Below are 13,548 nucleotides of genomic sequence, written 5' to 3'. Positions count from 1 at the left end.
TCTTTTTTATACTATGTTATGGAAATGCTTGTTTTATTCCATAAATTAAAAATAAATTTTTTTTTTTGAAAAAGAGGATCACCATGGGCAAGTCAGAGGCTGGAGACCTACACTCAGTTCAATCAACAAATTTCCCATTTAAACTTCCTTCTGCATGAGTTGGTATATGTTTAATAATTCATTAATATTGTCTTTTTGGTGGTATCACTCACTCCCCTCTCTACAAGCACTCCCCAACTTCCCCCAAAAAAAGAAAAAAAAAGAAAAAGAAAACCCGTCCCTTGTAATAAATAAGTATTGTAATCATTCAAACCAACTTCTCACATTGGTAATGTCTTTTTTTAAGTCCTGTTCTCCACTTTTACTCCTCACCTGTTTGCTAAGAGGTGAAAAAGCTGACTTATTACCAGTCTTCTGAAGTTATAATTGGTCCTGAGTTGTTCATCCTTTTAAGACTACAAATTGAACATGACTTGCAGGACTGCATTGGTAGAGGGAATTTCCTCACCTGGAATTCCCTCCACAGAGAAAATCACAGATCTGGAAAAACTAAACACATTTAGGTAAATGCCATTGTGTTGGGAAAGAGATTTTTGTCATTGGCCATTGATAGTCATTTTCCCCCAGAAGAATAAGCTAACAAATTAGGTTTTATAACAATATCCACTTAGCCTTTGCACCAGAATTCCCTCACCTTTGCTTCACATCTATTGCTACTAATATTGAAATGCTGGGTTTGAATGTGAGAAAATTATTAAGCAGGCTCACTGTGGATGTGTCACTTTTTTTTTCTTTTAAACTTGATGCGTAATTTCATTGGGTAGAAAACTTGTAAAGAGACAACTTTTGTGCAAGCATTTCTGCTGCATACTCTGCAATTTAAAGCTTTAGAAACTAGAGAGAGTTGCCTAAAGGAAACTAGCCTGGGGTTCCACAGCCACTATGGGTCTGAAGGGGACTTGTGGTTAGGCCTTCCTGCCTGAAGCTGGTTGGATTTTCATCTTCTGTTTTATACCTGCCTCTCTTTTTACTACTAATATTTTGTTGAGAAGTCATATGATAAAATCAGGAAAGCTTTAGCCTAGGACAGAGGGAGGCAGGGCTATGTAGAGTGGTGTAATCACCAGAAACAGAGCAGGAAATGGAGCTACAGCTGTGGAGAGAGAGAAACCACCTGGCTAGCCTCAGCACTCCCTAGGGGTTTCTTTCATGTCCATTATAGATAGGTGGTTTACTCTGCTGTCTCAACTCCTCTCCTTCTGCCCACCCCTCACATACACACAAACATACCAAAAGCTATTGAGTAGAACCACACGTGGCTAACTAACCTCGACAGCTGTAAACATTTGCTGTTCCAGACTTCAATTGAATTGGACAGAAATTTGGGGATCAATCATCTCAACCCCTCCCTACTCTGTATTAGCATTGTTGATCACCATAGCCACACACACAAACACACACATCTCCAACAAGAGATGATGAATTACACAGGCTTAGCATTTCCTATAATTTTCATAGGAAGAAGAGCTTTTAGAAATGCTAAAGATCATCATCTAGTTCAACCTCTTTATTTTACATGCAACAGACCCTATAGGCTACTCACCTAATTTTCACTTGCACTCTTGGCTTAAGTCCCCAGAGGGTGACTGCTACCCCAAGTTCTGAGGCAGGGGAGGAAGTGATGCTAATGTTACTTGCTCCTCCTACTACACCTGATTAGCCCTGATGTGCTTCCCATTAACAATGAGTCAGGGGCAGCTAGGTGGTGAAGTGGATAGAGTACTGGCCCTGGATTCAGGAGGACCTGAGTTCAAATCCGGATTCAGACCCTTGACACTTACTAGTTGTGTGACCCTGGGCAAGCCACTTAACCCCAATTGCCTCACCAAAAAAAACCCACAAAAAAAAAAACCCAATGAGTCAGTAGATGCAATTGTTGTTGCTTAATCCATTAAGCAGTGTCTGACCCTTCATGAACCCATGTAGGTGTTTCTTGGCAAAGATACTGGAGTAGTTTGCCATTTCCTGAGGCAAACAAGGTTAAGTGACTTACCCAGGGTCATACAGCTACTAAGTGTCTGAGGCTGGATTTGAACTCATGTACTCCTGACTCCAGGGCCAGTACTTTGTAGATGCAATTAGTTCTTAGCAAAGGCACTTACTGAGATATCATAGTGCTTTTTTTAAAAAGCAGTTTTCATTTCCTTTATAATCTGGGGCACACTATCCCGAAAATATTTACACCATCTATAGAAAGAGGAAGTACATATTTAGGGTACAGTGGTAGTAAAGCATACATGTGGGGAACATATCTGGTCAAGGTTATTCACTAATCTAGTATTAAAGGACCAAAAAGTTTTTTCTCTCCAGCGAAAATCCTCACAAATTCCTTCCTATGTGCAACATCTCAGCTGGGTGAGTTCTTTAGCTGGGCTTCCTGGGTCTGCTCCTCTTTACACCTTGACTCTTCATCTCCAGGGCTAGCTTTTTCATGAGTCTACAGCTGGCTCCCTTCCCTGCTTGCAGAAGTCGTGCCTCCTGTTCCTGGAAGCAACTCCCTTCCTCAAGTGACTGTCTCTGAATCCATGTCAGTTGAAAGTGTTTTTCTTTGGTTCCTGCTGGATACGGTGTTCCCTAGAACTACTTCAAAGCAATATAGCTGAAGGAGGGAGAAGAGTGAGAAATCCTCTCCTCCACTACTATCCCCAAGGGCAAGTCTGTCTTTCTTTCTCTGTCTCTGTCTCTTTCTGTCTGTCTGTCTGTCTGTCTCTCTGGCCAGGTTCTACTTTGACTATTGATGAGCTAGCAACTCAGCTTTTTTTTTTTTTTTTTTTTAGTGAGGCAATTGTAGTTAAGTGACTTGCCCAGGGTCACACAGCTAGTAAGTGTTAAGTGTCTGAGGCCAGATTTGAACTCAGGTACTCCTGATTCCAGGGCCAGTGCGCTATCTACTGTGCCACCTAGCTGCCCCCACAACTCAGCTTTTTTAATGGTCCTTAGAGAAAAGGTTGATTTTCCACTGCCCACTGACAGACTTCCTTTAAATTGGCATAGAAAAGTATTGACACTTCATAAAATATCGTATTAGTAGTACGTCATTCAATCTGTTATTTACACTTTGTTTTCTGTTATTATATCAGCTATGGTGCCAAGGAGGAAGATGACGAAATCCTTTTTTGCTCTTTCTTCCCTCCACTTAAATTTGCTGTGCTGAGCAAATCAAATGGGTGTGCTTTTCTACAAATTCCTGAAAAATCCACGTGGCACAATTCTTGATCCAAAAATAAACATTCTTCCATTAGCTTAGAGGTCTATCACCATTAGTATACAGGGGACTTAGACTCATCCCCAAATACTGGTTGTACATTTTAATTAATGGCATTCATGCAATTCTCATAGGTTATAACTTATCTTGATGCTTGCAAAGCCTTCCCCAACCCAAAGATCCAAAAGAAAGAAAAAGAAAATCCAGCTTCCCTCCTCAGGGGAAATGCCTGGTCCAACAGTTTCCAGACTTGCCAGCTGAGAAATCCATGTCCTGTATTGAAAATTCCTCTGAGTCTTGACAACAGTAGCTTGAGATCCCAACTCACCCTCCCTCACCAAGTCAAGCAAGGATACCTTAAAAAAGAGTAAATTATTAAAGGCCCCAAAGAAACATAGGGCTTCCTAACAGAGAATGATTACATACCTCCTCCCCATACACAGATGAAATTAAAGCCTAGACTCTTCTCAGCAGTGCAATGATCCAAGACAATTCCAAAGAACTTATGATGAAAAATGTTCTCCACATACAGAAAAAAAGAACTGTGGGTTCTGAATACAGATTGAACCATACTGTTTCTACTTCTTTGTTGTTGTTTTTTTTTTCCTTTTTGAGTTTTTTCCCTTCTGTTCTGATTCTTCTTTCACAGCATGACTAATGCAGAAATTTAAAAAAAAAAAGGAAGGAAGGAATGGAGAAATTAAAGCCTAGAGAGGTGAAAGAAAGTACTTTTTTTTTTAGGATCACATAGGTTATATATAGGAAAGCCAGGATTTGAACCCTGATTTTCTGATTCGACCACAGGGCCTCACAGACACTGCAGACCTGCTGCAGAATACCAGGTGTGGAGAACTAGAGACCATTTACCTGGGTTGGAAGGGTGGGGGTGGCTCCAAGACTTTGAGTCCGTTGTCCAGAGCACAACAGCCCAACCCGCACAAGGATGTATAGACCAGGAAGACTTTCATTACCTTCCACTTCCTTTGACCATTTTCATTCCTGCCTTTGAAAACTATTGTCTCTGAACAGACCCAGTTTCTCTTGCCTTCTGAAAAGGATAATCCATTAGAGATTGCTTGGGGTTGGTCTATGGGCTAAACCGGGGTTAAGCACACGAGTGGGCTGTTTGGCCTGGGAACGGACGAGGGAGCATAAGAGACCGTGCCCCTACGGGTAGGGGACGAGTAGGGACTGGTAGAGGCGGGGGCGGGCTGTGGGCAGGGCTTGGAATGGTGGGAGGAGGAAACTGCGGGCTTGGTCCCTCAGACCAAGCAAATGACTGTGCGGTTGGGGGCAGGACCGACAGTTGGGTGATTGCAGCATAAGCAGTAGGAGTCCTGGCCCGGGTTGCGGAAGATCTCTGAGCTCAGATTCTTCTGCTCTCCAATCCACTCTGCGGAGTCACTAGAACATCTCTCGTGCGCTCACATCATGCCCCTGAAAAGGTGAGGAGAAGGGAGTCGGGAGGTGGGACTAGGGCGGACGGGGAAAGAGAAGAGTCACTAGATCCCCTCGCTGAATCAGGATTCTCGATGCCTGCTATAACCACCCACCCTCCCACCTACACAGCCCTACCCGGGTTCCTCCTGGGAGTTGGAAGCCGCCCGGGTCCTTCGGGAGGGAAAAGGGCGAAGAAAGCGGAGGCACCAGAGGTTATAGATGCCCAGGCCCCCCGAACGACCCCAAGGGGGAAGTGGCTGAAAGTGACTGGATCACTAGCTATACAAAACTACATCAAAATTTGGCGTGCAGGCCGGTCAGCCGGCCTGTGGGTAGGTGGAATGGCAGTTTGAGAGAACCAAAAGCAAATACACAGAAGAAGGAAAGTATGTGAGATTATATGTGGAAATTACTGAATATCATGCTAAGCAGAAGTGGAGAACCAAGGAAGTTTTTTGAGCAAGGGAGTGCTTTAATCAGAGGTATGCTTTATAAAGTTTAATAAGGCAGCCCTATTTAGGATGAATTGAAGAGGAAAGAAACCACAGATAGGATTCTTATTAAGAGACTATGGGCGGGGGGAGGGGGGGGCTAGGTGGCGCGGTGGATAAAGCACTGGCCTTGGATTCAGGAGGACCTGAGTTCAAATCCAGCTTCAGACACTTGACAATTACTAGCTGTGTGACCCTGGGCAAGTCACTTAACCCCAATTGCCTCACCAAAAAAAAAAAAAGAGACTATTAAGGGGGCAGGTAGGTGGCAGCTAGGTGGCGCCATGGGTAAAGCACTGGCTTTGGATTCAGGAGGACCAGAGTTCAAATCTAGCCTCAGACGCTTGACACTAGCTGTGTGAACCTGGGCAAGTCGCTTAACCCTCTTTGCCCCACCAGAGAGAGACAGAGACAGAGACAGAGAGACAGAGAGAGAAATAACTAAAAAGAATGTTAAAAATATTTTTTACATGTAAATGGGGAAAAAAATTTAAGAGACTACTGAAGTAGACCAGCCAAGAGATAAATAAAAGCCTAAACTAGATTGATAATTATGAGGCCAGAAAGGAAGAAAGGACAAGAGAAATATTGCTAAAGTATAGACTCCATAGGTATAGGTGAATTATAGGAAGGGATGGAAGAAAGAAAGGGAATGGAATTAAAGTTGGGAATTTTTTTTTTTTTTTACAAAATCATTGATGACTGAGATTATGGTAGTGTTCTTACAGAAAACAAAGAAGCCAAGAGGAAGATAAGTTGAGGTAACAAAAGGAGTTCAATTTGGAACACTGAAGTTGAGGTATAGGTGGAAATCCATATGGGGATCAGGAGTAGCAGATAACTTTAATTATTTTAACAACTAGCATATCTCTTTATAATATATGTAAACACATACTGTCATGAACAGGGCTAACCTTATATATAAAAGGTTCCCTATGAACATTATGTTATGAATTATGTAAATTTCACCAAACATGCAAATGCCACTCAAATACAGCTTAATTTTTTCCTGTACTACTTGAAATTCCACAGACTTTTGATTAAAGATTAAAACTGGAAGGAACTTTAGAGATCATTGAGTTGAGTCCATCCCCCATTTTACTGAAGGACAACTTGCCTAAGGTCATCTTTCCCCTTTCTGACCTGCAAAAACCTATTTATTTTTCTCCCAGGACCCTGTGACTCCCCCATATACCTGTTTGGTCTTTCTTTCTTTCTTTCTTTTTCTTTTTGTGGGGCAATGGTGGTGAAGTGACTTGCTCAGTGTCACACAGCTAGTAAGTGTCAAGTGTTTGAGGCTGGATTTGAACTCAGGTACTCCTGAATCCAGGGCTGGTGCTTTATCCACTGCGCCACCTAGCTGCCCCCCAGTTTCCCCCCAGTTTGTTTTTCATATTTAAATGTTGTAGGATTAGAACCAAAATTTTCTGGCTCCAAATCTAGAACTCTTTCCACTGTTCCTTTTAATTTTCACTGCTTCTTCTTTTCATGTAAAGGAGACCTTACCTCACATTTTAGTGTGAATTATAATCCAGTTGTTTTTCCCTTAATATCATATGAAGGAGTGGGAGTTTTGACAGGGGAAGTGAAAAAGGTCATACTGAATTCAAGTATGAGGAACTGGAGATGGAGGGTAGAGGAAGAAGAAAGGGGGAGGGAAGTTTTGGAGATGCCAGAGGGTGGATAGTAACTGGTGTTTGAGGGGTAAGGAAGGGGAGGAAAAGGGGATATCTGGAAGGGACATTAAGCAAGGGGAAGACATGAAAGATAAATGACATTTACTTCACAATATTTCTTGAGGACTGTCCAAGGTAGTAATATTGCAATTCTGCATTCCATACATATGATGGCTCTACTTGACACTACTGGTTGAGATCCTGTCTCCGTTAAATGTTATATACAAATAACAGGTTTCCAAAGGCATCCCCCCAAAAAGAGGAAAAGACCTATTTGTACAAAAGTATTTCTATCATCTCTTTTTATGGTAGCTAAGAATTAAAAATCAACGGAATGCCCATCAATTTTGAAATGACTAAACAAGCTGTAGTATATGATTGTGATGGATTATTGTTCTATAATAAATGACAAGCATGACAACTTCAGAGGGGCCTGGAAAGACTTATATGAACTATTGTATAGTGAAGTGAGCAAAACCAGGAGAACATTGTGCACAGTGACATATTGTTTGAAGAACTGTGAATGACTTAACTGCTCTCAGCAATACAATGATCCAAGACAATCCCAAAGGACTAATGATGAAGCATACTATTCACCTCCAAAGAAAGGACTGCTGTTGATTGAACATAGACTGAAGCATGCTATTTTTCACTTTCTTTCATTTTTTCTTTTATTTGAATTTTCTCATAGAAGAGGACTAATATGGTAATGTTTTACATAATCATACATGTATAACCTATATCTGATTGCTTACCACCTCAGAGATGGGGGAAGAGAGGGAGGAAAAGAGGGATAGAATTTGGAACTCAAAACTTTAAATAAAAATATTTGTTTTTAAAAATGATGGGTTGCCAGAATCACACAACAGAATTGCACAGAAGGAGATATAACTAGAGAAGGAAATGAACCAGTCATATATCAGGAATTGATGGATAACTAATGGACAGCATGTATCCTCCATTGGTACCCATGCAATATCAAAAGGTTAGTATATGTCCCACCCCAAAATAAAACATTGGACATATCCTCTGTGGAGTAGAACATAGGAGGATTTGGGTAAGAGTTACACAAGATTGGAATGGGTTATAATTGTTTCAGATGGATCAAAAATCTATAGATTTGTTGCAATATGCAGCGCTAATGGGAATATTTATGCTAATTAGATTAAAAGTACATTGAAGTGTACCTTTGGTGAATGTATTTTATGAACAATAAGAACAAAAGGACAAAGAACATGACTTTCAAAAAATTTCATGAAAAGCGTACTTTTTCTTAAATTCATGATGGTCCTGGTAACCTTATATGTGTGGCACCTAGCAAGTTTTATCATACCCCCAATATTAAATCCAATAGTTAAAGCCTTGGCAGGGAACATGATTTACCTAAAGTCATTCAAGTAAGTAGTAGTGTAGGTAACAAACCAAGGATTTAAATCTTAATCCTTTGACTCCAAATACAGGATCCTTTATACTGCATGTCATTGAAGATTTTAACTTTTATTTAAAAGTCTATTCAAAATATGTTTTTTTTTTCTTTTGAGGCAATCAGGGCTAAATGACTTGCCCAGCATCACATAGCTATTAAGAGTCTGAGGCTGGATTTGAACTCAGGTCCTCCTGACTCCAGGGCTGGTGCTCTATACAATTATTATGTAGCTTCCCTCAAAATATTTTACATAGGAAATGTGCAAGGAGAGGCTAGATGGCACAGTGGATAAAGCACCAGCCCTGGATTCAGGAGGACCTGAGTTCAAATATGACCTCAGACACTTGACACTTACTAGCTGTGTGACCCTGGGCAAGTCATTTAGCCCTCATTGCCCCACTAAAAAATAGGAAATATGTCCCCAAAAGCCTCAATACTATCTTTGGTTTTTTTTTTTGTTTTTTTGTTTTTTGTTTTTTTTTAGTGAGGCAATTGGGGTTAAGTGACTTGCCCAGGGTCACACAGGTAGTAAGTGTTAAGTGTCTGAGGCTAGATTTGAACTCAGGGACTCCTGACTCCAGGGTCAGTGCTCTATCCACTGCGCCACCTAGCTGCCCCCCAATACTATCTTAAAGATAGCTTTTTCTGACATACCAGAATTGACTGAGAATATTAGATTAGTACTCCCTAGCTTTTCTTTTTTATATCACTTTAAAATTCTGAAGTATGTGGTGAAACAGACACAAAAATGTAGCAAGTTCTGTGACTTAAAGGTATACAAGTTCAAAGCAGAGGGACTCTGAAGAGCTGTGACAATCTGGTGTAGATTGGCAAGCAAGCCAGAAAGCAGCAGCTTAGCTGAGCTCCAGTGGGTGTCACCAAGTTCTCTTGCCAATTTAGCAAATATTATATCACCAGATCCAATAAACTTCACCCACAAAGACTGTGGATACTGATAGAGGGACACAGAAAGGGAAGAGAATCTTGGGGACCTAACAGTAGGCTGTAATGGTAGAAGTAAGGCACTAGGAGAAAATGAAATTTAAAAGGCCATTTCTTGGGGGAGAAAGACAATGTCTGTCATATGTGAAGAGTCTAAGGGAGCTGAGGGTTTAGCTTTTATTCTTCTAAGAAAGATAGGTACTGAGAGAATTAGCTGTCATCTGGGAGAGGATTATAAAAGTTAGTTGTTTTCTTGTGAGCGAATCTCAAGCTACATTTTACAAAGAGAATTCCTGAAACATTGGAGTTACCATTCACTCTTATGGAATAGTTGTATCTAGAGTTGAGGAGTCAGTGACAGTACTGAATGGCAAGGGCTGAATATCCATTTCATGTCTCTTTTCCCCATCTTTTGAAGAAGACAAGGTTGACTCTATGAACTTTATTCACAATGATATCCTGTAAATATTAATTGATGACTATTTTTATTTACTACTATAATAAATTATATGAGTTATAACATTAATAGTCTTTAAAGGTGAAAGACCCAGGGAGTATAAAACAGATAAAGGAGGGGGAGAGGGAGAAAGAGAGAGATGAAAGTGGGGAAAATAGTTTTCTCTGTTCTATTTATATACTGGAGTGGAGGCTCAGAGCTAATGGACTAATTAATGAGAGATTGTGTGTATCTATTCATTTATGAGGTGATATCAGATTGAGAAACCCAGGGCTAATAAATAATACATTATGAACATACATAAAAATGTGCTAAAATATTAATTAAGTCAACTGGGTCCTCACTGCAGCAAAACAATCCTACTCTTCCTTAATTGATTTTCTGTCCCATTCATCACAGCAGCTTTTGTGTTCATCTATCCTCAAATTTCCCATGGCCTCTTTCCCCCCTTCCTCCTCAGTTGAAGATGTGCACATATTTCACACAAACACACACACACACACACACACACACACACTTAACTGTCCAACAGAAGGCTGCATATTTGATCCTAGAGATAATAGGGAGTCACTACAGTTTATTGAATAGTATAAGAGTGATATTCAGACCCACGTTTTAGGAAAATCACTTTGGTAGCTATGTGAATGGTGGATTAAAGTCAAGAGAGATGTGAGGCAAGGATATCAATTGGCCACCATTAGACACAAATAGGTATGTGCTCTGTGTGTGTGTGTGTGTGTGTGTGTGTGTGTGTGTGTGTTTTCTATATATACTTCTATTTATCAGTTCTTTCTCCGATGGCAATAGCATCTTTCTTCATATAGTTAATTTGTAATATAATTAATTTGATGAAAACTCCCTCTTCTCCCCCTCTCATCTCACAACCCTCTGAAAAAATCTTCCACTGTCTTTCTTCACTTAGATGACCTTCTACTTTCCAAGGCCCTTTCATCATCCTTGAGCCATTCCCCTGACATCTCCTACAGAAGGTTGTCCCCAGTGTCATATTCACATTGTCTCTAATCTTCTGTCTTTTCCTTATCTACTGTCTCCTTTCCTGCTGCCTATAAGCATGACCAGATCTCACTCATTCTCAAAAACCCCTCACTGGATCCTACTTTCCCCTCTGGCTATTATCCTCTACCTTTTCCCCTTATCAGCTAAACTCCTTGGGAAGAAGCCATTTACAAATTGGTAACTCCACTTCCTCTCCTCCTGCTCTCTTCTACATCCTCTGTAATCTCTCTTCTGGTCCCATGATGCCACAGGAACTATATTCTCCAAATGATCTCTTACTTTCCAGATTTAATGACCCATTCTCAGTTCTCATCCTTCTTGACTTCTTGCAGTTTTTTATACCGTTGGGCATTAACTCTTCCTTCTGGGTTTTCCTGACAAGGCTTTCTCTTTGTCCTCCTCCTACCTGTCTGTTCCTTCTCAGTCTCCTTTGTGGGATCTTCATGCAGGGCATACTGACCAAGTGTAAGTGTCCTCCCGACAGTCTGCCTTGGGCCTTTTCTCTCTATACTGTCTCTCTTGGTGAGTTCATTAGTGCTCAGGGGTTGATCTATCATTACCATACAAATGTCTCCCTGATCTATAGCCAGTCCTTATTCTCCAGAGGTCCAGTCCCTCATCCGTGCCTATGAGACATATAGCTAAAACAGAATTCATTATTTTTCCCTAAAACATTTCCATTTTCCAAACTTTGCTATTACTGTTCAGGGTACCACCATCTTCCCAGTTACCTAGGTTCATAACCTTAGGGTCATCTTCATCTCCCATCTCTCCCCACTCATATATCAAATTAGTCATCAACTCTTACCATTTATCCCTTTATAACATCTCTTCTATACATACCCTTCTCTCCACTCACACAGCCCCAAATCTAGCTCAGGACCTCACTACCTCTCTCTTAAACCATTACAGTGGCCTACTAATTGATATGCCTGCCTCATTTCTCTCACGATTTCAATCCACCATTCACATAGCTGCCAAAGTGGTTTTCCTAAAATGTAGATCTGAATGTCACTCCTATAGTTACTCAATAAATTACAGAGGCTCCCTATTATCTCTAGGATCAAATATCCAGCCCTTTGTTGGACAGTTAAATCTTTGCTTAGCCTGACCCTTTCCACATTTCCAGTCTTCTAATACTCTACTTCCCCTAACCCCCAATTATTTTTAAATTTACTTAATTTTTAATTTATAAAATAAAACAAGCATTTCTATAACATAGTATAGTAAAAAAAAAGATGATTACACATGAAACTGCAAATCTACTATGTACAACTTGCTATATTCCTTTTAAATATAAACCAGTTGTCATATAAATTTCTTTTTGTCCCTTTTTTCTTCCCTCTTCCCTTCTCCTGTCCTAGAGATAGCCACCAATGAACACAAATAGGTATATGTATGTATACATACTTAGATAAATATATATGTGTATATATAGAGAGATAGACATATATATAAATAATTCTATACATTTATTTATCCGTTCTTTCTCTGGATATAGATAATGTCTTTTTCATATGTCCTTTATAGTTATTTTGGTTATTTATAATACTCAAAATAACTTACTCAAAATCATTCTTAAAACAATACTGTTATTACTGTATATAATGTTCTCTTGGTTCTGCTCATTTCACTCTTTAATTCATGCAAGTCTTTCCATGTTTTTCCCTATCACCAATTCTATGACCCAGCCATACTAACCCACTTGATGTTTCTTGAAGATGAGATTTAATCCTCTGTCTTTGTGCCCTGTTCCTTAAGCCTGAAATGTTTTCTTTCCTCATCTCTGCTTCCTAGAATCTTTGGCTTCCTTCAGCTCATGTCACCTTCTTTATGACACATTAACAAATTCCCCCAGGTGCTACAGCTTTTCTCATTTAAGGTTACTTTCCATTTGCCTATATGTATTTTGTATATATGTGATTCTTTACATGTTTTCTCCTCCATCCAAATGTAAACTCCTTGAGGGTAGGAACTGTTTTTGTCTTTATTTGTAACTTAGCACTGTGCCTGTCACAGATTAAGCATTTAATAAGTGCTTGTGGGTTGGTTGAACTTAATTCATCACTTCACTTTTCTGGGCTTCAGTTTCTTCATTTGTAAAATGAGGGAACTGTATTACAATATATCTAAAGAACCATATGGACCTGACATTCTATGATTCAAATAAAGCTAAGAAATAATATTAGAGTTCTTCCTGTGCTATTCAAGGAATGGTAAAGATAAAAAAAAATTTCCAGAGCATGATATTTAGCCAGGGATCTCCATGATTTGTAGGAATTATATTCCTAGGATTAATTTTTAATATGTAACCTTTTTATTTAATTTCAAAAGACCAAAATAAGGAGGTACCCTAATAAGTTCCAGAAGTTCAGTGTAATATATATCTAAGCATTATTTCAATGCTCTTTCATTTCTTCTCAAATTACAGCATATGTAATAATCTATTTATGAGCTGTGTCCCGCAAGTAGAATGTAAACTTCCTAAGGGCAAGAACTGGTGCAGATTTAGTTATTGAATGCCCCACAAATACTGTGCAGAGTAGGCACTTAAAGCTTAGTCATTTGGGTTGGACTTATTAATACAATTTTTTTTTTGTGAGGGGCAATTGGGGTTAAGTGACTTGCCCCTGGTCACACAGCTAGTAAGTGTTCAGTGTCTGAGGCTGAATTTGAACTCAGGTTCTCCTGAATCCAGGACCGGTGCTCTACCACTGCACCACCTAGCTGCCCCAATACAATATATTTAATACTGTTTTGTTATCAGAATTACATTCAGAGTAACCTGACAGGTGGCCACTTCATATTTGATTTTTTAAATCCAAGTTGCCTTA

At 39.8% G+C, this 13,548-nt stretch overlaps 1 protein-coding gene across 2 annotated transcripts in view; it reads left to right on the top strand.

Annotated features, from left to right (window-relative positions):
* The first annotated feature begins 4,534 nt into the window (after nt 1–4,534).
* LOC122750795 (ICOS ligand-like) overlaps nt 4,535–13,548 on the top strand; it is a 28,379-nt gene continuing 19,365 nt past the window's right edge. For both annotated transcript variants that reach the window (XM_043997613.1, XM_043997612.1), the window contains exon 1: nt 4,535–4,710. In XM_043997613.1, the coding sequence (XP_043853548.1) occupies nt 4,697–4,710 (14 nt within the window). In that variant the 5' untranslated portion in view covers nt 4,535–4,696. The remainder of the gene's footprint in view (nt 4,711–13,548) is intronic.

The sequence above is a fragment of the Dromiciops gliroides genome, chromosome 3, assembly GCF_019393635.1.
Source record: "Dromiciops gliroides isolate mDroGli1 chromosome 3, mDroGli1.pri, whole genome shotgun sequence".
NCBI classification, from domain to species: Eukaryota; Metazoa; Chordata; class Mammalia; order Microbiotheria; family Microbiotheriidae; genus Dromiciops; species Dromiciops gliroides.
The sequence above is the reverse complement of the archived record's forward strand: the minus strand, read 5'-3'. Positions and strand labels throughout refer to the sequence as shown.